This window comes from Leptodactylus fuscus, chromosome 7 (assembly GCF_031893055.1).
Source record: "Leptodactylus fuscus isolate aLepFus1 chromosome 7, aLepFus1.hap2, whole genome shotgun sequence".
Classification (NCBI taxonomy): domain Eukaryota; kingdom Metazoa; phylum Chordata; class Amphibia; order Anura; family Leptodactylidae; genus Leptodactylus; species Leptodactylus fuscus.
The window spans coordinates 142,293,807-142,319,669 of NC_134271.1; the positions used below are offsets into that span (position 1 = coordinate 142,293,807).

A 25,863-nucleotide genomic window follows, 5' to 3' on the forward strand; every position below is an offset into this window, starting at 1 on the left:
TACGCTGCTTAAGCTGAAGACAAAGCAAAACTGAAACTGGAAAGTTTGGCACGTTAGTTGTGAAGGCGCTCTCAGCAAGTTTCTATGTGAATTACTGGGATTAGTGCACATTTACATAGTGGAATACAGGAAGTCCAGTAGCGACGTGTCAGGGCGTCTTGAGTAAGTTCTTGCACTTATTTTATGCAGTTCTCTTTTTGTTTTCACTTTTTTAGTTTTGATGTTTTTGCCCTCATACCCAGTGATAGTAACACATCCTTCTTCTGGGACCCAACAGCCCTGATTTGTGCAAACACTATATCTTATAAAGTAACCTGATCCACTCTCCCCCTCACAAGGGAACCACTAGCCCAAGTGACCTTCAGGGGATGGCGTCTGGAGAAGAAAAAAAGACACAGCGGTGCTTTAGCTGTTGAGGAGTGCAGTACTGGCAGGGACAGAGCAAAAATAAAAAAAAAAAAAAATTAAAAAAGTTTTTGCTTTTTTTTTTTTTTTTTTTTTTTTTTTTAATGTCGCTTTACCTCGGTAAAAAATGTAATAAAAAATCAAACATTAGACTTGGTGTTGGTTCGTCGTAATCTGTCTGTTCACATATGTACGCCTCCTAGTGTTCATTCATTTTAATTACGCAAACAAACAAAAAAACCATCATGGTGTATAGTTTTTTCATAGAGTTTTTGCTCCCACAAATATTCGGGGGAATTTATTAAGATTGACCTACTGATGTGATAATAGACTGCTCCAAAGAATAATGGGACCCCTCCAATAACACCTCCTAGATCTGAAGGAATGAAATCTTCTCATTGAATACTTTGTTCTGTATAAAGTTGAATGTGATGACACAAATATCATCAATGGAAATCAATGGAGGCCTGGATTTGGAGTCACCCCAAAAATTAAAGTGGAAAAACACTACAGGCTGATCCAATGCTGATGTAATGTCCTTAAAACCTGTCAGTATGAGGCTGAGTAGTGTGTGTGGCCTCCACGTGCCTGTATGACCTCCCTACAGTGCCCGGCCATGCTCCTGATGAGGTTACAGATGGTCTCCTGAGGGATCTCCTCCCAGACCTGGACTAAAGCATCTGCCAACTCCTGGACAGTCTGTGGTGCAACATGACGTTGGTGGATGGAGCAAGACATGATGTCCCAGATGTGCTCAATCGGATTCAGGTCTGGGGAAAAGGTGGGCCAGTACATAGATTCAATGTGTTCATCTTACAGGAACTGCTGACACACTCCAGCCACATGAGGTCTGGCATTGTCCTGTATTAGGAGGAACCCTGGGCCAACCGAACCAGCATATGGTCTCACAAGGGGACTGAGGATCTAATCTCGGTATCTAATGGCAGTCAGGCTACCTCTGGCGAGCACACGGAGGACTGTGCGGCCCTCTAAAGAAATGCCACCCCACATCATTACTGACCCACTGCCAAACCGGTCATGCTGAAGGATGTTGCAGGCAGCAGATCACTCTCCACGGCTTCTCTAGACTCTGTCACGTCTGTCACATGTGCTCAGTGTGAACCTGCTTTCATCTGTGAAGGGCACAGGGCGCCAGTGGCGAAGCTGCCAATCCTGGTGTTCTGTGGCAAATGCCAAGTGTCTTGCATGGTGTTGGGCTGTGAACACAACCCCCATCTGTGGACGTCGGGCCCTCATATCATCCTCATGGAGTTGGCTTCTAACCGTTTGTGCAGAGACATGCACATTTGTGGCCTGCTGGAGGTCATTTTGCAGGGCTCTGGCAGTGCTTTCGCCAATGATAAAGCCCCTTTAAGTGTTCCCTTTATTTTTTTGAGAGGTGTATATAGAATTTCATTATTATCAGTGTGACCACCAGGTGGCAGCAGCAGCATCAGCTTGTTTACACATACACATTCCTAGAGCTGATCCTTTCTGGTACATTTGTGACAATTTTTGTTAAAATTCAATTTCTCCTTGTAGTTAAGGGTATATACGTCCTAATGTGTATCTAATAAGTATCTATTACCAGAAGGGGGGTAAATGTATAGGGCACATATCATAAATGACCACGGTCCTAGAATAGTTGCTGAGCTCCTTACTCTCCAGATACTTTGTATTCTGATTCTCCCCATATACAGTGCAGTATATCCTCCACTAAACTGTATATACCAGTGTCTACATCCCCCCATATACAGTGCAGTACATCCTCCACTATACTGTATATTCCAGTGTCTACATCCCCCCATATACAGTGCAGTACATCCTCCACTAAACTGTATATTCCAGTGTCTACATCTCCCCATATACAGTGCAGTATATCCTCCACTAAACTGTATATACCAGTGTCTACATCTCCCCATATACAGTGCAGTACATCCTCCACTAAACTGTATATACCAGTGTCTACATCTCCCCATATACAGTGCAGTATATCCTCCACTAAACTGTATATTCCAGTGTCTACATCTCCCCATATACAGTGCAGTACATCCTCCACTATACTGTATATTCCAGTGTCTACATCCCCCCATATACAGTGCAGTACATCCTCCACTAAACTGTATATACCAGTGTCTACATCTCCCCATATACAGTGCAGTACATCCTCCACTGTACTGTATATACCAGTGCCTACATCTCCCCATATACAGTGCAGTACATCCTCCACTAAACTGTATATACGAGGGTCTACATCTCCCCATATACAGTGCAGTACATCCTCCACTAAACTGTATATACCAGTGTCTACATCTCCCCATATACAGTGCAGTATATCCTCCACTAAACTGTATATACGAGGGTCTACATCTCCCCATATACAGTGCAGTATATCCTCCACTAAACTGTATATACCAGTGTCTACATCTCCCCATATACAGTGCAGTACATCCTCCATTATATTATATATACCAGTGTCTACATATCCTCATATACTGTGCAGTACATCCTCCACTAAACTGTATATACCAGTGTCTACATCTCCCTATATACAGTGCAGTACATCCTCCACTAAACTGTATATTCCAGTGTTTACATCTCCCCATATACAGTGCAGTACATCCTCCATTATATTATATATACCAGTGTCTACATATCCTCATATACTGTGCAGTACATCCTCCACTAAACTGTATATACCAGTGTCTACATCTCCCCATATACAGTGCAGTATATCCTCCACTAAACTGTATATACCAGTGTCTACATCTCTCCATATACAGTGCAGTATATCCTCCACTAAACTGTATATACCAGTGTCTACATCTCCCCATATACTGTGCAGTACATCCTCCACTAAACTGTATATACCAGTGTATACATCTCCCCATATACAGTGCAGTACATCCTCCACTAAACTGTATATACCAGTGTCTACATCTCCCCATATACTGTGCAGTACATCCTCCACTAAACTGTATATACCAGTGTATACATCTCCCCATATACAGTGCAGTACATCCTCCACTAAACTGTATATACCAGTGTCTACATCTCCCCATATACAGTGCAGTACATCCTCCACTATACTGTATATACCAATACCTACATCTCCCCATATACTGTGCAGTACATCCTCCACTAAACTGTATATACCAGTGTCTACATCTCCCCATATACAGTGCAGTACATCCTCCACTGTACTGTATATACCAGTGCCTACATCTCCCCATATACAGTGCAGTACATCCTCCACTAAACTGTATATACGAGGGTCTACATCTACCCATATACAGTGCAGTACATCCTCCACTAAACTGTATATACCAGTGTCTACATCTCCCCATATACAGTGCAGTATATCCTCCACTAAACTGTATATACCAGTGTCTACATCTCCCCATATACAGTGCAGTACATCCTCCATTATATTATATATACCAGTGTCTACATATCCTCATATACTGTGCAGTACATCCTCCACTAAACTGTATATACCAGTGTCTACATCTCCCTATATACAGTGCAGTACATCCTCCACTAAACTGTATATTCCAGTGTTTACATCTCCCCATATACAGTGCAGTACATCCTCCATTATATTATATATACCAGTGTCTACATATCCTCATATACTGTGCAGTACATCCTCCACTAAACTGTATATACCAGTGTCTACATCTCCCCATATACAGTGCAGTATATCCTCCACTAAACTGTATATACCAGTGTCTACATCTCTCCATATACAGTGCAGTATATCCTCCACTAAACTGTATATACCAGTGTCTACATCTCCCCAAATACTGTGCAGTACATCCTCCACTAAACTGTATATACCAGTGTATACATCTCCCCATATACAGTGCAGTACATCCTCCACTGTACTGTATATACCAGTGTCTACATCTCCCCATATACTGTGCAGTACATCCTCCACTAAACTGTATATACCAGTGTCTACATCTCCCCATATACAGTGCAGTACATCCTCCACTATACTGTATATACCAGTACCTACATCTCCCCATATACTGTGCAGTACATCCTCCACTAAACTGTATATACCAGTGTCTACATCTCCCCATATACTGTGCAGTACATCCTCCACTAAACTGTATATACCAGTATCTACATCTCCCCATATACTGTGCAGTACATCCTCCACTAAACTGAATATACCAGTGTCTACCTCTCCCCATATACAGTGCAGTACATCCTCCACTAAACTGTATATACCAGTGTCTACATCTCCCCATATACTGTGCAGTACATCCTCCACTAAACTGTATATACCAGTATCTACATCTCCCCATATACTGTGCAGTACATCCTCCACTAAACTGAATATACCAGTGTCTACCTCTCCCCATATACAGTGCAGTATATCCTCCACTAAACTGTATATACCAGTACCTACATCTCCCCATATACAGTGCAGTACATCCTCCACTAAACTGTATATACCAGTGTCTACAACTCCCCATATACAGTGCAGTACATCCTCCACTGTACTGTATATACCAGGGTCTATATATCCCCATATACAGTGCAGTATATCCTCCACTAAACTGTATATACCAGTGTCTACATCTCCCCATATACAGTGCAGTATATCCTCCACTAAACTGTATATATCAGTGTCTACATCTCCCCATATACTGTGCAGTACATCCTCCACTAAACTGTATATACCAGTGTCTACATCTCCCCATATACAGTGCAGTACATCCTCCACTAAACTGTATATACCAGTGTCTACATCTCCCCATATACAGTGCAGTACATCCTCCATTATATTATATATACCAGTGTCTACATCTCCCCATATACAGTGCAGTACATTCCCAACTAAACTGTATATACCAGTGTCTACATCTCCCCATATACAGTGCAGTATATCCTCCACTAAACTGTATATACGAGGGTCTACATCTCCCCATATACAGTGCAGTACATCCTCCATTATATTATATATATTAGGAGCTTCGTACACGCGGTCACATCACTGTCCACACACAAGATAAGAGGCCACACACACAAAGAGGAGTCAGATTTTTTTTCCTTTAATACAAAAGTCAGATGAGTAAACAGGACAAACTCAATGGTCACACGTCTTGTTCCAAAAATATAAGATTTTTTACCATGATTGAAAGACGACAGCCCTTAAAGGGGTCCTCCGCTAAAATGTACATAAGGCAAAACCATTGCACAACTTTACAATAGGCTTTGTGTCTCAATTATTCGCAATTGTTAAGATCTCTGTTTGCTGTCAGTGACTGGAAAAGGCTGAAATCCCATATTAACCTAATCCTACCCACACAGCTGAAGGTTTGTTACAGTGTTTCATCCTCTGTGAGTGAATCACATCAGAAGTATATATATTTCTTCTAACCTGATGGTATATTTCATTCTATCAGGGTGAATAAGAGGTTCCTTCTCACTGATGGGTGTTTGGTACCATTGGATATGAACTAACCTACATTTAAAGGGGACCTTTCACCACATCCAACTTTTGCATCCCTCAATAGGTGCTGCTCCACTGTTTCAGAAACCGTTGGAATTTTTTCTCTAGCCCCCACCATTTCCGAGCAATGACTGCTGGTAATATCAACACAATTACATTGTCCGTATCAGGTGGGCGGTCCCTGTCTCACTGATCCAGTCAAGCACCGCCCACCACACTGTATAGAGTCAGATGCTGAAACTAACAGCAATGATTGCTCGGGAACGGTGTGGGCTAGAGAAAAAATTCCAACTGTGTTGGAATCAGTGGAGCAGCGCCTATTAAAGAATTTCATGAACTGCAGTTGGTGGAGGTGGAGAAAGGTCCTCCTTAAAGGGGTTTTCTCACTATCGCCAAAGGATAAGTGTCCGATCATTTGGTTCCTGACCACTGGGACCCCCACTGATCACAAGATAGATCCCTCAGTCCTGTATAGTGCTGCATGACCACCGGCCCGCTGAGATATCTCAAAGCAGTGGACATGCCTATGGACTATCTCCATTTAAGATTTCTTATAAATACTGGTTGGAACTAATGCGACCCTTTATTCACTATCTAGTGGAAAGCCCCTTTAAACCTGCACAGATACACTGCAGCAAATCATCAGGACAGTGCAGCGGATATGTAACCTTTAGGTCAGAAAGGGTTTCTATCTCCTAAGAGCATACAAACCAATTATCAAGTTGCAGAAGGGTAACTTTACTTTGCACATAACAGCGGAGGGCCCCTTTAAAACACAAACCACTTTTCATAATGGATTAAAACTATAAGACACAAGGTGGCGACAAACCTTGTCGGAGGACATATTTAAATTACTGAAGGGGCTTTAGGGTAAGGGCCACCCTTCCCCTCCCCCCCACCCACATAAACGTGCAGCTTCATAGAATAATAACTAAAAATAACTCATTAACATAATATTTGCATATCCAGGCAGGACCGGGCGCTGATGTCCGCACAGCCCCTTTGGCATCACAGAGTTAAGCCATGCCACATGCTGGTTTGGTTGAATGCAGTCACATGCAGGCAGATCAGGGGGCGCAGGGGCCGGGGCGGAGATGTAATGAAGCCCACCCATGGCCGCCTCCTAGTAATTCAACAGCAATGTGTCTCCAGGTTCCTGGGGGTCTCCTCAGGTCTTGGGTTTTATCTTCAGTCTCCAGATAGGAGGCGCCGACCGTCTGGCTCAAGAACAGCTGCTGAGACGTCTACGTAAGAGAGCGACCGGCTTTGTCTTCTCGTCCTCCTGGTCGCTTTCGCATTGCCTCTGAAAGGGTTAAATTTAGAACTGGTTGTAAAAAAGGGTAAATTGGGAAAAAAATTTATTTTATTTTTCTCCGTACACAACTAAACCTAAATTCAGAATCCTGCTCTTCCCAATAAGAAGGAGGAGCCTGTAGATCAGATTACAACACCTGCTGCACATACTAAGGGTAATAGTCCCCAATAAAGGGGCGGAGCCTATAGATCAGATTACAACACCTGCCGCACCTACTGAGGGTAATACTCCCCAATAAGGGGGCGGAGCATGTAGATCAGATTACAACACCTGCTGCACATACTGAGGGAAATAGTCCCCAATAAGGGGCGGAGCCTGTAGATCAGATTACAACACCTGCTGCACATACTGAGGGAAATACTCCTGTAGATCAGATTACAACACCTGCCGCACCTACTGAGGGTAATACTCCCCAATAAGGGGGCGGAGCCTGTAGATCAGATTACAACACCTGCCGTACCTACTGAGGGTAATAATCCCCAATAAAGGGGCGGAGCCTGTAGATCAGATTACAACACCTGCCGTACATACTGAGGGTAATACTCCCCAATAAGGGGGCGGAGCATGTAGATCAGATTACAACACCTGCTGCACATACTGAGGGTAATACTCCCCAATAAGGGGGCGGAGCATGTAGATCAGATTACAACACCTGCTGCACATACTGAGGGAAATAGTCCCCAATAAGGGGCGGAGCCTGTAGATCAGATTACAACACCTGCCGCACATACTGAGGGTAATACTCCCCAATAAGGGGGCGGAGCCTGTAGATCAGATTACAACACCTGCTGCACATACTGAGGGTAATACTCCCCAATAAAGGGGCGGAGCCTGTAGATCAGATTACCATATTCACTATTACTTACCAGCTCCTCCTCGTCTTTGGCAGGATTACACAGCAGCTTCATTCTGCAGAGTCTGTTACAGGCGGAGACCATGTTATACGAGAGCTGGGGAGGAGAGAGATATGACAGTCAGTGAGGTGTGTGATAACTCCGGTGTAATATCCTCTGGTCTAATCTGATGTATTTCCCTATATGTTCACATAACATGGACGGTTTGCGTTTGATCCGATTCCTCGGTCTTTACCTTCCACTTCCGCCTTGCATTAAACTTTTTGAAATTTTTTATATTGATGGATGAGCGACTTCTGTTGGCGGCCTGCTTCCTGGTCAGCGGCTACAAGAAGACGGAGTCATAGTCAGCCTATATACAATGTACAAACACAGTGCTATAATGCCACCTGCTGGCAGAACATCAGGAACTCCAAAAAATCCAAAAATAAGTGTCCATTCTTCTTGGCAGAACTTTTTGCCCCCCATCTTTTGCGTGCCTTTCCCATTTCTTTTACCCAGTTTGGTCATTACTAGAGATGAGCGAGTACTATTCGAAACGGCCGTTTCGAATAGCACGCACCCATAGGAATGAATGGAAGCGGCCGGCGTGCATTCATTCCTATGGGTGCGTGCTATTCGAAACGGGAGTTTCGATTAGTACTTGCTCATCTCTAGTCATTACTAGGGTTGAGCCGATCTTGACTTTTCAGGATCGATTTTGAAATCCGATTTCCGATCATTTTTCATTCGAACCCGATCTCGATCCCAATTCCGATCCCAATGCAAGTCAATGGGACTTTTTTACTAATCAGAGATCGGATTTTAAAAACAATCCTATTCACTATACAGCATGGAATCTAACCATTGAACGCTTTAATTGTTAGAATCCACGCTGTGTAGTGATTATTTTTAATCACTAAGTAGCCAGAAGATTTTTTTTTAATCCTCTGGCTACTTAGTCCCCCCTGGTGTCCACTTACCTGCAGAGATGGCTGGTCCGGTGCCCGGTGTTCTTGGTCTTCTTCGCCTCGCTGCCTCCCAGGTTAGGAGAGTGTGGGCGGGTACTGGAAGGTGATGCGTCACATCTCCCCGCCCTGTACCCGCCTACACTCTCCTAAGTCACAAGCCCCGCCATCTTCCTAGCTCTTTAACACTAACTGGGTGGCGGGGGCAGCAAGGCGAAGAAGAACGAGAACACCGGGCACCGGACCAGCCATCTCTGCAGGTAAGTAGCTACTAGAGATGTAAGCTAGTCTCCCATTAGAATGAATGGACGCAGCAGGCGCGCAGGGGGTTAAGGCTGTGTGCCGGCTGCTTCCATTCATTCCTATGGAACTGCAGCGGAGCCTTCACACTGAGTATACACTCCGCTCAGAATGAGCGGAGCGCATACTCAGTGTGAAGACTAACATTGTTAGCTTTTCCCACAATGCTTGGCCAGTAGCAAAGCATTGTGGGAAATAATCACCAATCTCGATCCCACCTAAAAAGATCGTGTTCGGAATTCTGATCGCGATCGTGAAATTTTCTCCATCTGAATAGCAGAAAAGTTCACAAAAATTGTGCATATGACTAACCTTAATCCAGGGGTGAATGAGACACTCCACGGCCGTCATCCTGTCACTGCGGACACAAAGATTCATCCTGGTTAGTAAAAGCTACACAATGGTGATGTCTGGATAAGGCAAATATTAGGATACTAATAACCATAAGTGATCTCGGGACCCCACCCCACCCCCCCACCCCCCCGACAACCCCGCTTATGTCACAGACCTGTCCTCAGGTCATACCGTGTAATCCCTGACATTTCCATACATGGCCCAGGAGTCAATAACATGGCGTCTTCTTCTCCATCCGACCTACCTGGGCTCTTTCACCAGCAGCTGCTGAATGAAATCTTTGGCCATGTCACTGGTGTCCTTGAAGTAACGGTCATCAAACTCGTAGTTCCCGGACACCACATTGGTCAGCGTTTCTGCATCGGTTTCACCTTGGAATGGCGACATACCACTGAGTCTGCCGTAAAGAGAAAACATTGGTGTTACCAATAGGACTCTTCTGATGCCGGAGAATAGCAATAATAACATCTCCCAATGAGACCTACACAGCCAGTGATGTGACCGTGTGGGGCCACAAAGGGAATTATCAAACTGTGGGTGGCCACAAGGGGGCATTATTATGCTGTGTTGGGGCCATTATAGGTATGGTGGCCAGCCTGAGGCATTCAGGGAATGTGAACAGGGGCCATTGCTCCCTGAAAACAGCTTGCAAAGTTGGACAAAACTTAGCAAGTATGCTTGAGGTTATAACTAACGACGAGTTTAGGGCGGGGCCATAGTAATAGGGGGTGGAGCTTAAATCTGAAAAATTTGCAGCAACACTTTCTTTCGTGTAAAAATACAGATATGTATATTACAGTACAGGTGTATGTCATGATATTGTATACTTACAGTATATAAGTAATAACTCCAATACTCCTGTAAAACAAGAATAAATATAATAAAAATAAGACAAAGTTGTACCTCAAAAATTTTGAAACAACAAAAAACCAACATAGATAATATCTAGGCTATGATGACAGACTCACCACATATCGGTCGGTGATCCGAGGGGTTCATAGTTTATAACTTCTGGAGCTGTGCAACAAAGATATAGAGTAAATGGAATCATTTTCTCCTTTATATTGTCGATCGTTATATTTTCTATAGCTATAGATTATACGGAGTGCTTAGAAATGATAAATGGGAACCAGAAAAACAATATAAAAGACCTGCTATATCAGTCAATATTGTAAACTGGGACTCCAATCAGATTTATTCATTTATAAAGACCCGCCCCTGAGGAGCTTCCCATGGGAACAGATGGGAGATTATATCATTCATGTGGCAGTTTATGACAATCCAATTCATAGTTTATTCCAGTTTATAAATAATTTGCAACAATTAATGTTTCCTTTTTACATGGCACCGGAACTTTTTTTCATAGTGACCGTGCAAGGTTATTACAGCCTGTACTAATATCACGTCTGCTATAAAAAGAGATGCTGTGTGATATTAATAATAAAGGGCCCCACACAGTGCAATCTGCCCAACAGTGGCCACACATTGTACAGTATGCTCCACAGTGGCTCCTGCATAGTATTATATGCTGCACAGTGGGCTCCCACACAGTATCATATGCTACACAGTGGGCTTCCATACAGTATTATATGCTGCACAGTGGGCTCCCATATAGTATTATATGCTGCACAGTGGGCTCCCACACAGTATCATATGCTGCACAGTGGGCTTCCATACAGTATTATATGCTGCACAGTGGGCCCCATACAGTATTATATGCTGCACAGTGGGCTCCCACACAGTATCATATGCTACACAGTGGGCTTCCATACAGTATTATATGCTGCACAGTGGGCTTCCATACAGTATTATATGCTGCACAGTGGGCCCCACACAGTATTATATGCTACACAGTGGGCTTTCATACAGTATTATATGCTGCACAGTGGGCGCCACACAGTATTATATGCTACACAGTGGGCTCCCACACAGTATCATATGCTACACAGTGGGCTTCCATACAGTATTATATGCTGCACAGTGGGCTCCCACACAGTATCATATGCTGCACAGTGGCCCCCACACAGTATTATATGCTGCACAGTGGGCCCCCCACACAGTATTATATGTTTCAGCCAGACAACCTCCTTCTCCTAACACAGTGGAGGCATAGATTGGGGCAGACGTCACACTCTTCTGTCGGTGTAAGTCGCAGTCCCGCGGCCTACACTGACAGTTTTCAACCGTATGTGCCTTTGCAGATACAGCTGAAAGAAGCGCTCGCTCACTAACGGATTCCCCATTAGTGAGCAAGATGGTTAGGGTGACGGCGCATGCGCCATAGGTTTTCCATTTGTTTGCTGGGAGTTGAGCAGATATAACAGACAGTGCTACTCACCTCCCCTGGGCTCCAGCACAGGTCTCCATCCTCATCAGCCTCTTCCGACCTGCCTAGGCATTATCTAGTCACTAGAGATGAGCGAGTACTGTTCGGATCATCCGATCCGAACAGCATGCTCCATAGAAATGAATGGATGCACCTGGTACTTCCACTTTGACGGCGGCCGGCCCCTTAACCCCCCGCGTGCCGGCTACATCCATTCATTTCTATGCGAGCATGCTGTTCGGATCGGCTAGTCACTATTAGTAGAGATGAGCGAACACTAAAATGTTCGAGGTTCGAAATTCGATTCGAACAGCCGCTCACTGTTCGAGTGTTCGAACGGGTTTCGAACCCCATTATAGTCTATGGGGAACATAAACTCATTAAGGGGGAAACCCAAATTCGTGTCTGGAGGGTCACCAAGTCCACTATGACACCCCAGGAAATGATACCAACACCCTGGAATGACACTGGGACAGCAGGGGAAGCATGTCTGGGGGCATAAAAGTCACTTTATTTCATGGAAATCCCTGTCAGTTTGCGATTTTCGCAAGCTAACTTTTCCCCATAGAAATGCATTGGACAGCGCTGATTGGCCAGAGTACGGAACTCGACCAATCAGCGCTGGCTCAGCTGGAGGAGGCGGAGTCTAAGATCGCTCCACACCAGTCTCCATTCAGGTCCGACCTTAGACTCCGCCTCCTCCGGCAGAGCCAGCGCTGATTGGCCGAAGGCTGGCTAATGCATTCCTATGGGAATGCAGAGACTTAGCAGTGTTGAGGCAGTTTTGCTCAACTACACCGTGTGCCGGTCAGCCCATCAGATGTAGCAGAGTCGAGAGTGCACTAGAACCCTTATGCACACTCGGCTCTGCTACATCAGATGTAGCAGAGCAGAGGGTGCACTGGAACCCCTGTGCACACTCAGCTCACGCTAATAGAATGCATTGGCCAGCGCTGATTGGCCAATGCATTCTATTAGCCTGATGAAGCAGAGCTGAATGTGTGTGCTTAGCTCAACTACTCCACCGGCGTAGTTGAGCTAAGCACACACATTCAGCTCTACTTCACGTAGGTTGCCACGTGATGTTCGATTCGAATCGAACACATCGAACAGCCTGATATCCGATCGAACATGTGTTCGATAGAACACTGTTCGCTCATCTCTAACTATTAGCCTTGTACCCTGATTATCCCAATAGCTCCTGAATATGGTATACATGGTAGTATATGGATAGAGAGACTGTGATACATGTACATTACCTATATACTGTGGTGTTCCGCACAGGCTCTTAAATACTGTTCCCTCTTCAATTTTTTGGGCCAATCCAAAGTCGATGATTTTGATCTTGGGGTGCGGCACGTCCTTCTGTAGCAGCATTATATTCTCAGGCTGAAAAACGCAGAAAAGTAAGATTAATATATGTTATATGGGGTAGGCAAGATGGGGGTGTAAGGTCCCTGAGGTTTTAGAATTTAGGGTGTACCTGACTCAGTGTGACCACTAGGTGGCGCCGTCTGCTTACAATTCCAGCGTTACGTGAACTGGCGCACATTTATTATTTCTGCTGACCAGAAAATATTGCATTGTTTATCGACAAAATCTATTCTAGCAGATGACAGGAATGAAATGAGGACAGATGGAAATAATAAGATTTTCCCTCCTCGCTCCAGTGCCGATGAGCAGAGAAGACGCCGCCCAGAATAACATTTCTGGATACCAGATATTCATTCGGTGAGGTCTGGATATAAATTCATTCATCTGGAATATATTAGTATGAAGAGTCCTACAGTCCGGAACACAACTACCTGATAATCTATATAATGTATGAGAGCACTTAGTGGGCAGTATATTGTGTATGGGGGCACCTAGTGGGCAGTATATTGTGTATGGGGGCACCTAGTGGGCAGTATATTGTGTATGGGGGCACCTAGTGGGCAGTATATTGTGTATGGGGGCACCTAGTGGGCAGTATATTGTGTATGGGGGCACCTAGTGGGCAGTATATTGTGTATGGGGGCACCTAGTGGGCAGTATATTGTGTATGGGGGCACCTAGTGGGCAGTATATTGTGTATGGGGGCACTTAGTGGGTAGTATATTGTGTATGGGGGCACTTAGTGAGCAGTATATTGTGTATGGGGACACCTAGTGGGCAGTATATTGTGTATGGGGGCACTTAGTGGGCAGTATATTGTGTATGGGGGCACCTAGTGGGCAGTATATTGTGTATGGGGGCACTTAGTGGGCAGTATAGTGTGTATAGGGGCACTTAGTGGGCAGTATATTGTGTATGGGGGCACTTAGTGGGCAGTATAGTGTGTATGGGGGCACTTAGTGGGCAGTATATTGTGTATAGGGGCACCTAGTGGGCAGTATATTGTGTACGGGGGCACCTAGTGGGCAGTATATTGTGTATGGGGACACCTAGTGGGCAGTATATTGTGTATGGGGGAATTTAGTGGGCAGTATATTGTGTATGGGGGCACTTAGTGAGCAGTATATTGTGTATGGGGGCACTAAGGGGGCATTATTCTGTATGTGGGGGTACTAAGGAAGCAGTATAAATTTGCCTTGGATCTCTCTGTCCTGAACGCTCCCTATCCCCTCCTCTGTGACCTGAGTGATAGCTAGAGCGGCCATTGATAGAGCAGGGCAGAGACTGGGAGGTCTCTGGGCCCTGAAGAAGCCCCCTACTGGGCACTTACAATAGCAGCACCCAGGGCATTAAAGGGATTCTATCATTAAAATTGTATTTTTTTCTGCCTAACACGTAGGAATAGCCTTAAAAAGGCTATTCTTCTCCTACCTTTCGATGTCTTCTCCACGCCGCCGTTCGGTAGAAATCCCGATTTTCGTCGGTATGCAAATGAGTTCTCTCGCAGCACTGGGGGCGGGCCCCAGCACTCAAACAGCACTGGGGGTGTCCCCAATGCTGCGAGAGAACTCTCCAGCGCCACCTCCATCTTCGTCTGGAATGGTCTCTCTTTGCGTCTTCTTCCAAAGCTGGATTCAAACTTCTAGGCCCTGGCAAAGCCGAATGCGCATGCCCACTGGCCACAAGAAAATGGCCACTTACACAGTAAGTGTAAGCGGCCATTTTCTTGTGGCCTCAGGCAAGTGCAGTTTGAACCCAGCGCTGGAAGAAGACGCGGAGAGGCTGTTCCAGACGAAGATGGAAGAGGCACTGGAGATTTCTCTCGCAGCATTGGGGACGCCCCCAGTGCTGCGAGAGAACTCATTTGCATATCGACGAACAACGGCATTTCTACCGAACGGCGGCCCGGAGAAGACATCTAAAGGTAGGAGAGGAATAGCCTTTCTTAAGGCTATTCCGACAAGGTAGGCAAAAAAAATACAATTTTAATGATAAAATCCCTTTAAAAAAATGGATTTGCCACCATACAACCTACATGAGCATCACTTCAAGTATGTTCCCACTGCTGTCCCTATCCTCTATATAGTACTAACTGATGGCACATTCCCTTTAAGCTTGATAAAACACTGTAAAATCCCTTTAAAAGTGGAAAATACAGTGGGAAAATAGGAAAAGGAAGTAGTGGCGGCCCAGTGCCCGATCCTCTCACCTTCAGGTCAAAGTGTGCAATGTGCCTGGAATGCATGTAAGCGACTCCTTTCAGGATCTGCTCCAGGAACACGATGGCGTCCTCCTCCGACAGCGCTTCCTTCTCAGCGATGAAGTCAAAAAGCTCCCCGCCTCTTATCCTGCCGAGGAAGGAGAGCGGGGTCAGATGGGGAACAAATCCTCACCTCATATGGACTATCGAAAAAAGTATGTGACCCCTTATTGACCAACGAGAGGGGTCATCCAATATAGAGAGCCCATAATATAGAGAGCCCATACTGAATACTTTAGCAGCACCCTTCATGTAGCCCATACGATGCCATTATAGAGCTTCAGAGCAGTCGCTCTAGTTCTGCTCACTTAGCATCAGACATGTAATACAGCCACAGGATGAGACAGGCCGGACATCTGATGGTCAGATGTTAAGCATTTATGTAATATGACCCTCCATCTGTTCGACGCTCGGAGGTATTAGGATCGTTGCGGCGCGGTATGTAAATAGAACATTTTTTACGTTTCAGTAAAAAAAAAAAAAAAATTTCAATGTCAATGATAAATGGGACAAGTAAACCGCAAGCAGCTGTGCAAACAAGAGTCCGCCGGGCTGTGTTTACCTCCGGCCCGGACACTGGATTTGTCCAGTATAACAGATTATAACTGGGCAGCAGAAGACAACCCAAAATATACAGCTGGGGCGTAAGAAGATGGGAGGCTTGTATACTGCCGGCCCGGATATCTCCATGGAGAATACACAACACGGCCTACGCCAAGAAGATGTCCACACAAGTCCAACTAAGAACTAACAGCTGTGGACCCCGGCAAGACTCCTTCAAGACAGATATCTCTACACGCCGATTTCTACAGCTCCCATTGAAGCCTATTAAAAGAATGTCTGCCTGAAGATTATAAAGCTCCCCCTAGTGGTGGCTGCAGGCAAACAGAATTTTATCTTAATGGGATTGTCTGTTCAATTGAAGATCGTGGGGGTCTGACACCTGAAACCCCCACTGATCAGCTGTTTGAAGAGACCAAAGACTGAGGATGAGCACAGACCACGGCAGGTGGGTGAGCACAGACTGTGGTACATGGGTGAGCGCAAATTGCAGCACGGGGGCAAGCTCAGACTGCAACATGTGGGCGAGCGCAGACCGCAGCCCAGAGCATGTGACAGCTGATCCACATGGGTCCCTGGTGTCAGATAAGGATAAGTTATAAAACCTATCGAAACCCCCACTGATCAGCTGTTTGAAGAGACCAAAGCTTTTGCATGAGGACAGACCCCAACATACATGAGAGCGCTGCACCCTCTTATATTTGTATAGCAGCTGTGCTTGGTATCGCAGTTCAGCCCAATCACTTGAATGAGACTGACCCGAGCAGACCATGTGACAGCTGATCTGCATGGGTCCCAGGTGTCAGATAAGGATAGGTCATCAATTAACAAAGCCTAAAAAGCTCCTTTAATTCTGCTCGGAGATCCTGCTACTGTAAATCATAAACAAGAGTCTAGGCATAAGGCCACTGATCTGCATGGGCCCTGTAGGTAGAGTTCTACTTTAACACAGTGAAGGAGAAGACAAGGAGATAGAACACAACAGCCAACAATAAGGTGTCACAAAGCAGATTCTCTGTATATATCTGTATATACCTGCGCACACGCTCGCCTCCTGGCACACGTTACCTCCACATGATCCCATTCAGCCTCGGGCACATCTATACTCCGCATCCAAAACTAAAATAAGAAACCTGTTTTCATGCAGTCTCAAGGAAAGCAGCTGGAAATATAATGCAGGAACCAGCCGTGTATAGATACAGATCATTGACCTGAATACCCAAATAACATGGAGCACTTAAAGGGATTGTCAGCAAGGTGCAAGAATGCTGCAAAAGATACCTATAGCTGCGCCCCCGTGTGACTTTAACACCAAACATCACCCAGCTAGAAATACACTTACAGAACACAAGAGCTCCGACTTCACAGAACTGTATTTTTAAGAATATAATAATCAGTAGAAATTTTTAGTAAAGGGACTTTTGCAGAATTTTCAGCGTTTGTGATGTGCAGTGATGGAAGATCGTGCTCTATTACAGAACAGATCGTCATGTGCTTCATTCCAGGGTCCCTATGGGACATCCTTGGTGGCAAATTTCTCATGACTATGTCCCTAGCCTGAGTGTCCGTCTCATAGGAAAGCCAGGCTGTCCGCACTAGAGGGACTGGGTAAGGGACTGACATTCGGTGCCGGGACCCCATTGGTGGGCCTTGTACTTACAACTCCAGGATCAGCACCATTTCGGCCTTGCAGGCGAAGACGTCGTGTAGCCTCATGATATTGGGGTGCTCCAGCTGCTGCAGGATAAACACCTCTCTTTCTACTTGTTCGCGATCAAGTCCTAGTCGGCTCCCTTTGCACTTTCGGGTCTTGATGAACTTCCCGGCGTAGAACGTTCCGGTACTTTTCTCTTTGCATTTCTTGACCTCTCCGAAGTGACCACTGTAAGAGATTGCAACGTCAACACATAAAGAAAAGAGCAATACAACTTACAGTCTATGGTTATATCCCGGGATATTGTGATATATGACCCATCAGTATGGTGCAGAAGGACTGGTCAGTAGGGAGCAGATATGTGCAGGATGATATAGGACTGGTCAGTAGGGAGCAGGTATGTGCAGTATGATATATGACCCATCAGTATGGTGCATATACGTGCAGGATGATATAGGACTGGTCAGTAGGGTGCAGATATGTGCTGTATGATATAGGAATGGTCAGTACGGTCCAGGTATATGCAGTATGAAATATGAATGGTCAGTAGGGAGCAGTATGATATAGGACTGGTCACTATGGTGCAGATATGTGCAGTATGATATATGACCTATCACTATGGTGCATATACAGTATGTGCAGTATGATATAGGACTGGTCACTATGGTGCAGATATGTGTAGTATGATGTATGACTGGTCAGCATGGTGCAGATATGTGCAGTATGATATATGACCTATCACTATGGTGCATATACAGTATGTGCAGTATGATATAGGACTGGTCAGTTATGTGCAGATATGTGCTGTATGATATGACTGGTCAGTAGGGAGCAGATATGTGCAGGATGATATAGGACTGGTCAGTAGGGTGCAGATATGTGCAGTATGATATAGGACTGGTCACTATGGTGCAGATATGTGCTGTATGATATATGACTGGTTAGTAGGGAGCAGATATGTGCAGTATGATATACGACTGGTCAGTAGGGAGCAGATATGTGTAGTATGATATAGGACTGGTCAGTAGGGTGCAGATATGTGCTGTATGATATAGGACTGGTCACTATGGTGCAGATACGTGCTGTATGATATATGATTGGTTAGTAGGGAGCAGATATGTGCAGTATGATATACGACTGGTCAGTAGGGAGCAGATATGTGTAGTATGATATAGGACTGGTCAGTAGGGAGCAGATATGTGCAGTATGATATACGACTGGTCAGTAGGGAGCAGATATGTGTAGTATGATATAGGACTGGTCAGTAGGGTGCAGATATGTGCAGTATCATATATCACTGGTCAGTATGGAGCAGGTATAAATATTTACAATAAATATTTTCGGGTACACGATTACTTACAGTATGACGTATATAGGACATAAGGCCGGCGCTCACTATAGATAACATATGTGTACTTAGCCTGACTAGTAAAACAAGCCCCAATGTACCGATTTCCTTCAACAGGAAGGAGACAGGACATATGATGTGAGGGTGCGATTGATGGGACATCCCGGACAATAGGAAGAGATAACTATTTCCTGTTTATAGGACACCATGCACCGACTTCAGATGATATACCGTACTGTACGCTCACTAAATAATACACATCATCTGATGAATACATCTCTCACAGACATCCGCCTGCGGCCTGACCTTCATGTTCTCAGACTAGCAAGGATTTACTCTCCGGAGGTTAAAGAGTTCCCATCACATTAAATGCTTGTATGACTGTATTGTGAACCCATATGGTGGTATTATGCAAGTACTCTATGGTTGGATTATTTTATTTTATTTATTTATTTATTTTATCTCTGCCTAGCTTTATTTGATCACTATATAGCGGTATAATTTGAGCACTGTATGGTTGTATTATTTGTTTGGTTTTTTTAAATCTCTGTTTAGCTTTATTTGATCACTACATAGCGGTATTATTTAAGTACTGTATGGTTGTTTTATTTTATTTTTTTATCTCTGCCTAGCTTTATTTGATCACTACATAGTGGTATTATTTAAGTACTGTATGGTTGTATTATTAGATTTTGTTTATCTCTGCCTAGCTTTATGTGATCATAACATAGCGGTATTATTTAAGTACTGTATGGTTGTATTTGATTTTTCTTAATGTCTGCCTAGCTTTATTTGATCACTACATAGCGGTATTATTTGAGCACTGTATGGTTGTATATAATTGTATTTAATTAATCTGAGCACTGTATAGACTTAGCATGTAAGCATTATACGGAGGGATTATTAGAGCTCTTTATGGTTGGATGGTAGTACTATTTACTCACTGTTTGATGGGAACATTATATAGTGGTATTATTTAAGTACTTTATGACGGTATTATTAAGGCTTTATATGGTAGTGTTATTTGCACTCTGTATCGTGGTGTTATTGGAACACTGTATTATGGTACTATTTGAGTACGGTTTGGTGGTATTATTTATTTTAGACCAGAATTTGAGCAAAATTCTGAACACTGAGAATAAGATTTTGACTCCGTCTGTATTATGTCACGGACGTGGTCACATCTACACTCCGATAATCCACGTCATTCCCGGCCGTGGTCATACGCTGACATCTTATTATAGATTCTCTTGTATCAGCTCATAATTACCGCCAATAGTATTTTCCACCAGCTCCATTGTATAATCGCAATGAACACCGTATTAAACAGTCTATCATGTCTCCAGTCGTTGGCTGTTTTTCGAAGTTTTTAGTGTGTGTTACGCATTTCAGGACATTTTTTTCCCCCATTGCGCTTTGGGCTTAGCAGAAGTTCCTGAATTATTGATGGGTTTATACATAATTTATAGAGCCTTGCGTGTACTGAAATTGAATGAATCAAAAGGCCTCAAGAGAATGAAGTGATACCGACCAAAGCCGAGTGCGAAGTGCTGAAAATAAAGCTACAGCGAGATTTACACCACGGCGTGGATCGGATACGTGACGCCTGCTTATTGGTGCAATGGTTACAGTAACCCCACTGCAATGGGTAATGGTATCACCGCCATGTAGACCTGTGCTAATAATATACAACGCTCCACAGTATAAGAGACTCACCTGCCCAACTTCTCCAGAAGCTCGTAGAGGTCCTCCACATTGTCATGCTTAAAAGACGTCATGTTCGGATTGAAAACTTCGTCTTCTAAGTTCACCAGCTCCTCATCGTCTCCAGAAATCCGTATTTCTTCCGAGGACTTGGAGAAAGAAGGGACAGCGTTAGCCACAAACAAATAACTCTGCTACGTTGTTATGGGGGAAGAACCGGGGCCTTCACGTTGTCTTGGTTCCCGACCTATGGCCAAAATGCGAGAACCGTTCTGCTCTCCTTGTACTTTACAGATCGCCGAGACTCTTGGAGGAATTTTACACTGATTGTTTGCCAAATACTAAATACATGACGACACTTAACTCTTCTTTAGTCCGATCCGGCCTCTGGGTCTTATTTCCCTGACTTGGATCATCTTCAAAATGACTACAATTCTGCTTGGATTTCCCTAGACTCTAAGACACGTACTTTCCTGAGGTGAAGAAAGCCTACAAAGAGCAGATGTTACAGATTACAGAGCCCTGGGAGCACAAGTCACCAAAATCCCTATTACTCTTGGGTAATACAGGGGGGCATTTTATACTACCTGGTGGTGTAGGGTAATAGAGGGGGTAATTTTAAATTCCTTGAAGATATAGGGTAATGGAGGGGTTAATTTTACATTCCCTAGGGACCTACGATAGTAGAACGGCTCATTTACATTTTCTGGTAGTCAAGGATAGTGGAGGGGCTCATTTTTCCATTCCATGGTGGCCTAGGATAGTGGAGGGGCTCCTTTTCCATTCCATGGTGGCCTAGGGAAGTGGAGGGGCTCATTTTCCATTTCCGATTGGCCTAAGGTAGTTGAGGGGGCCATTTTATATTTTATGGTGGTCTAGGTTAGAGGAGAAGTTAATTTTACATTTACTGGTGGTCTAAGGAAGTGCAGTGGTTTAGTTTTGATTCACTGATGGCCTAGGGTATTGATGGGGTTCATCTTACGTTATCTGGTCCTCTAGTCTAGGGGTGGTGTTTACTTTACCATTCTTAGTGGTCTAAAGTAGTTGAGAGGGTAATTTTACATTCCCTGGTGGTTTAGGGTAGTGGAGGAGCTAATTTTCCATTCCATGGTGGCCTAGGGTAGTGGAGGGGCTCATTTTCCATTCCATGGTGGCCTAGGGTAGTGGAGGGGCTCATTTTCCATTTCCGATTGGGCTAAGGTAGTTGAGGGGATCATTTTATATTTTATGGTGGTCTAGGTTAGAGGAGGAGTTCATTTTACATTTACTGGTGGTCTAAGGAAGTGCAGTGGTTTATTTTTGATTCACTGATGGCCTAGGGTATTGATGGGGTTCATCTTACGTTCCCTGGTCCTCTAGTCTAGGGATTGTGTTTACTTTACATTTCTTAGTGGTCTAAAGTAGTGGAGAGGGTCATTTTACATACCCTGGTGGTTTAGGGTAGTGAAGGAGTTCATTTTAAATTTCCTGGTGGTCTAGGGTAGTGGAGGAGTTTATTTTACATTTCCTGGTGGTTTAGGGTAGTGGAGGACTTTATTTTAAATTTCCTGGTGGTTTAGGGTAGTGGAGGAGTTTATTTAAAATTTCCTGGGGGTTTAGGGTAGTGGAGGACTTTATTTTAAATTTCCTGGTGGTCTAGGGTAGTGGAGGAGTTTATTTTACATTTCCTGGTGGTTTAGGGTAGTGGAGGACTTTATTTTAAATTTCCTGGTGGTCTAGGGTAGTGGAGGAGTTTATTTAACATTCCCTGGTGGTTTAGGGTAGTGAAGGAGTTTATTTTACATTCCCTGGTGATCTAGGGTAGTGAAGGAGTTCATTTTAAATTTCCTGGTGGTCTCGGGTAGTGGAGGAGTTTATTTTACATTCCCTGGTAGTCTAGGGTAGTGAAGGGGTTCATTTTAAATTCCCTTGTGGCTCAGAGTAGATGCTTCCAGGGTCTTACCCTCAAGAAGCTTAATTTGCCACCCACTAAAAACAGGACATCGCCTGAACCAGATGCCTAAGCCCCAATTCCAGTCTCTTTAAGAGTCAGGAATTAGGACAGACGTAAGTACCCTCCCGTTTCTGCCCCAGCCACCTTGCGGGAAACTTATAGCCTATACATTCCCAAGATAGTTTGGGCTTGAAGGTATAAACCAAAATCAGGATGATGGGACCCATTTTACCATGCATGGGGAAGCAGCTTCCAATTTAGCAAGGCCAAGGACCTCCCTGGTTTTGGTCAATGTGGCATGAGATGGCGGTTCTTCTTGATAGCGTACCATGAAGAACCCCCCATCTTCCATACGTCCATCCCTGATTGACCCCAATTTATTCTAATCATTAAAAATGAGGAGAAGTCACAGACTTGGAGTTCGCTTTTAATTATTACTTGCATGGCGAGAGCTGGCTGCGAGGCAGGAGGAGACATATTTCATTACAACACACACTGGGCTCGGCATGTGGCGCCATATGGAGCAGAAGCAATTATGATGTCTAATACCATGGTGGAATTCAAAAAATATTCCAAAAATTTTGCAAACAGGATTAATAATTGTAATAGAGAACTCCTGGCAGCTTCAAACATGTATTATTTTCTTATTAGTCCTTATCAGACTGGTGAGACCCTGACTCTCTGCACCCCCACCGATCAGCTGTTTAAAGGAGCTTTTGGCCAAGAACAGCGCCATCCATTCTGTAGTGGCTGATTGTGGTACTGCCTGTAGTTTTGTTCCATTCATTTGAATAGTAAGTTGCAGTAACAGGTATAGCTGCTACATAGTGGGGGGAGCGTGTCCAAAAGCTGTGGACTCTTCAAACAGCCAGTTGATAAGGACTGTGGTCTAAAACTTGGCAACGAATATAAAAAAAAACATATAGCCCTATATGAAAATACAGATGATACAAGAAGAAGAATCGGTGTGGCATGCATATGGCGGGCCATGGTGTGTCAAATGATCTGGTTGCAATCACACCATGAAGCGAAGCAAGATACAAGGTGCAGGCCCGGGCCTGAAACAAGCCATGCAGAAGTCCATAGGAAGAGAACAGCCAGTTTAGGCTACAAGAGGTTTCTTCTCCGATCACGCCTAAAGCTAAACCCCATTCTGCCGATTTCCGGACACCAAAGAGCAATGCTTTATGGGAGCTCGTATACTTAACAATGATGCCCAGCCATTGAATTGATGTCTCTTTTAACGGGCAAAAACCTCGAAATCCATAGTCATGTTTCGAGGCTCTTTAAATCAATCAGATTGACTTGCAGGATGGCTACCTATAGGTGGCAGTAACAAATTAGGTGTCTTTCTTCTGGAGAAGATCTAATTTGCATGTCATTTCATTGCCTATAGGACTCCCTAAACCAGCTCTCATCTCTGCACTGAAACAGTACCCCCAATACCCTCTCTGTAAACTTAAAGGGGACCTTTCACCACCTCCACCTCTTTGCACCCTTCAATAGACTCTGCTGATTCTGGCACAGTTGGAACTTTTTCTCTAGTTCTTACCGTTCTCAAGTAATCATTGCTGAAAGTTTCAGCACAAGTATGCTCCCTACTGTTGGGTGGGCGGTCCTACTTCAGCCAAGGACCGCCTACCTGAATGCTGAAACTAACAACACTGATTACTCAGGAATGGTGGGGGCTAGAGAAAAAATTCCAACTGTGTTGAAATCAGTGAAGTGGAGCCTATTGGAGGTCACAGCGATTGAAAGGTTGCCTAGGCAGTCAAGGACCATGAGAGAGCTGTGATGTATTTCTGAGAGGTACACAAAATTGGCCATAGATTCTATCTATATATTTTAACCTGTTCGGTTTCTGAATTTCCGAGTGAATTTGCGGTGGGCTTGCGTTTATACAAAGGAAAAGCTGCAGGGAGGAGCAATAAAGCCACTGAGAAAGGGGGAGGGTTCAGACTACTAGAGACCCCCTTTAACCAGTGTAGCTAAACTGGAGCCATTGATTATATCTGCAGCTCAAATGGTCCCAAAAAGATCAGATGAAGCCAAACTTTTTGGATTTATTTCAGGGTTGGTCTCAATGAATGAATCATAGTTTATGCTTGAGAACAAAGTTATTACTAATAAATATAACTGTGGGTGGAGATAGGAAACTGCCGAAAAGCGTTTTTATGGACCTAACATAGCCATACGCCCAAAAGATGCTGCCCAACCTTCCTGGACTGTATGGGAGTCATGTTTCCAAAAAGGGAGACCTACTGGATTTCTGGCTAGCAAGTGGATGGCGTCATAGGAGACCTTCTGACTGGCACCATAGATAGGAGAGCACTGACATCTGGCAACCCATAGACCTTCAATAGTTGTTAGCCAACAGCTAGACCTCCCCATTCACATACATGTGTGCCCCATCCTTTATTACCTTGCTCTTCTTTTATTCGGGGGGTTGGGGGACCTCCCGTACACCTAAGATAGTAGGAAGCCTTTGTTATGTTTGCTCTGGAGTATATACGGACCTTCATGAATTCACTGAAATCCTGTCTTCCTAACTACATCAGGGAAGACAGGCTTGCACATTCCAGTGAGCGCCCTCTATTGGTTTGCAACACTGAGGCAGCAACTGACTTCCTAATTACATCATGGAAGACAGATTTGCATATTCTTCCCATAGTCCCTTGCAAAGTGGAGTGCTAAAGGCTTAATAAGTCTCCACACACCTATATGGTGGTCTCTCCCTAAGGAGTGACAATATCCCCTTAACCCTGTCAAAGCCTCTCACCTCTACCAGGTTATAGTCCTCTCTACATCGAGCTGATGAGATGCAAGTACATCGAAACGGCCGTCCTCGATTGAGAGACTATACCTGGTAATAATCCCAGCGTCATTGCAAAACAAAGGCCTCTTGGAAGGTCGAGCATGACGCTAAAGGGAGCAGCCTTTATTGAGTTGTTTCACTGAAATCCTGTCTTCCTAACTACATCAGGGAAGACAGGATTGCACATTCCAGTGAGCGCCCTCTATTGGTTTGCAACACTGAGGCAGCAACTGACTTCCTAATTAC

At 44.4% G+C, this 25,863-nt stretch overlaps 1 protein-coding gene across 3 annotated transcripts in view; it reads right to left on the bottom strand.

Moving 5' to 3' along the window:
- Positions 1–5,455: 5,455 nt before the first annotated feature.
- The window catches only part of LOC142214308 (death-associated protein kinase 2-like), a 65,693-nt gene continuing 45,285 nt past the window's right edge, over positions 5,456–25,863 (bottom strand). For all 3 annotated transcript variants that reach the window (XM_075283227.1, XM_075283225.1, XM_075283226.1), the window contains 11 exons: positions 20,882–21,018; positions 17,824–18,045; positions 15,552–15,690; positions 13,228–13,357; positions 10,611–10,659; positions 10,474–10,500; positions 9,887–10,039; positions 9,601–9,646; positions 8,277–8,366; positions 8,054–8,137; positions 5,456–7,175 (listed from right to left, as the gene is read on the bottom strand). In XM_075283227.1, the coding sequence (XP_075139328.1) occupies positions 7,095–7,175; positions 8,054–8,137; positions 8,277–8,366; positions 9,601–9,646; positions 9,887–10,039; positions 10,474–10,500; positions 10,611–10,659; positions 13,228–13,357; positions 15,552–15,690; positions 17,824–18,045; positions 20,882–20,943 (1,083 nt within the window). In that variant the 5' untranslated portion in view covers positions 20,944–21,018 and the 3' untranslated portion in view covers positions 5,456–7,094. The remainder of the gene's footprint in view (positions 7,176–8,053; positions 8,138–8,276; positions 8,367–9,600; positions 9,647–9,886; positions 10,040–10,473; positions 10,501–10,610; positions 10,660–13,227; positions 13,358–15,551; positions 15,691–17,823; positions 18,046–20,881; positions 21,019–25,863) is intronic.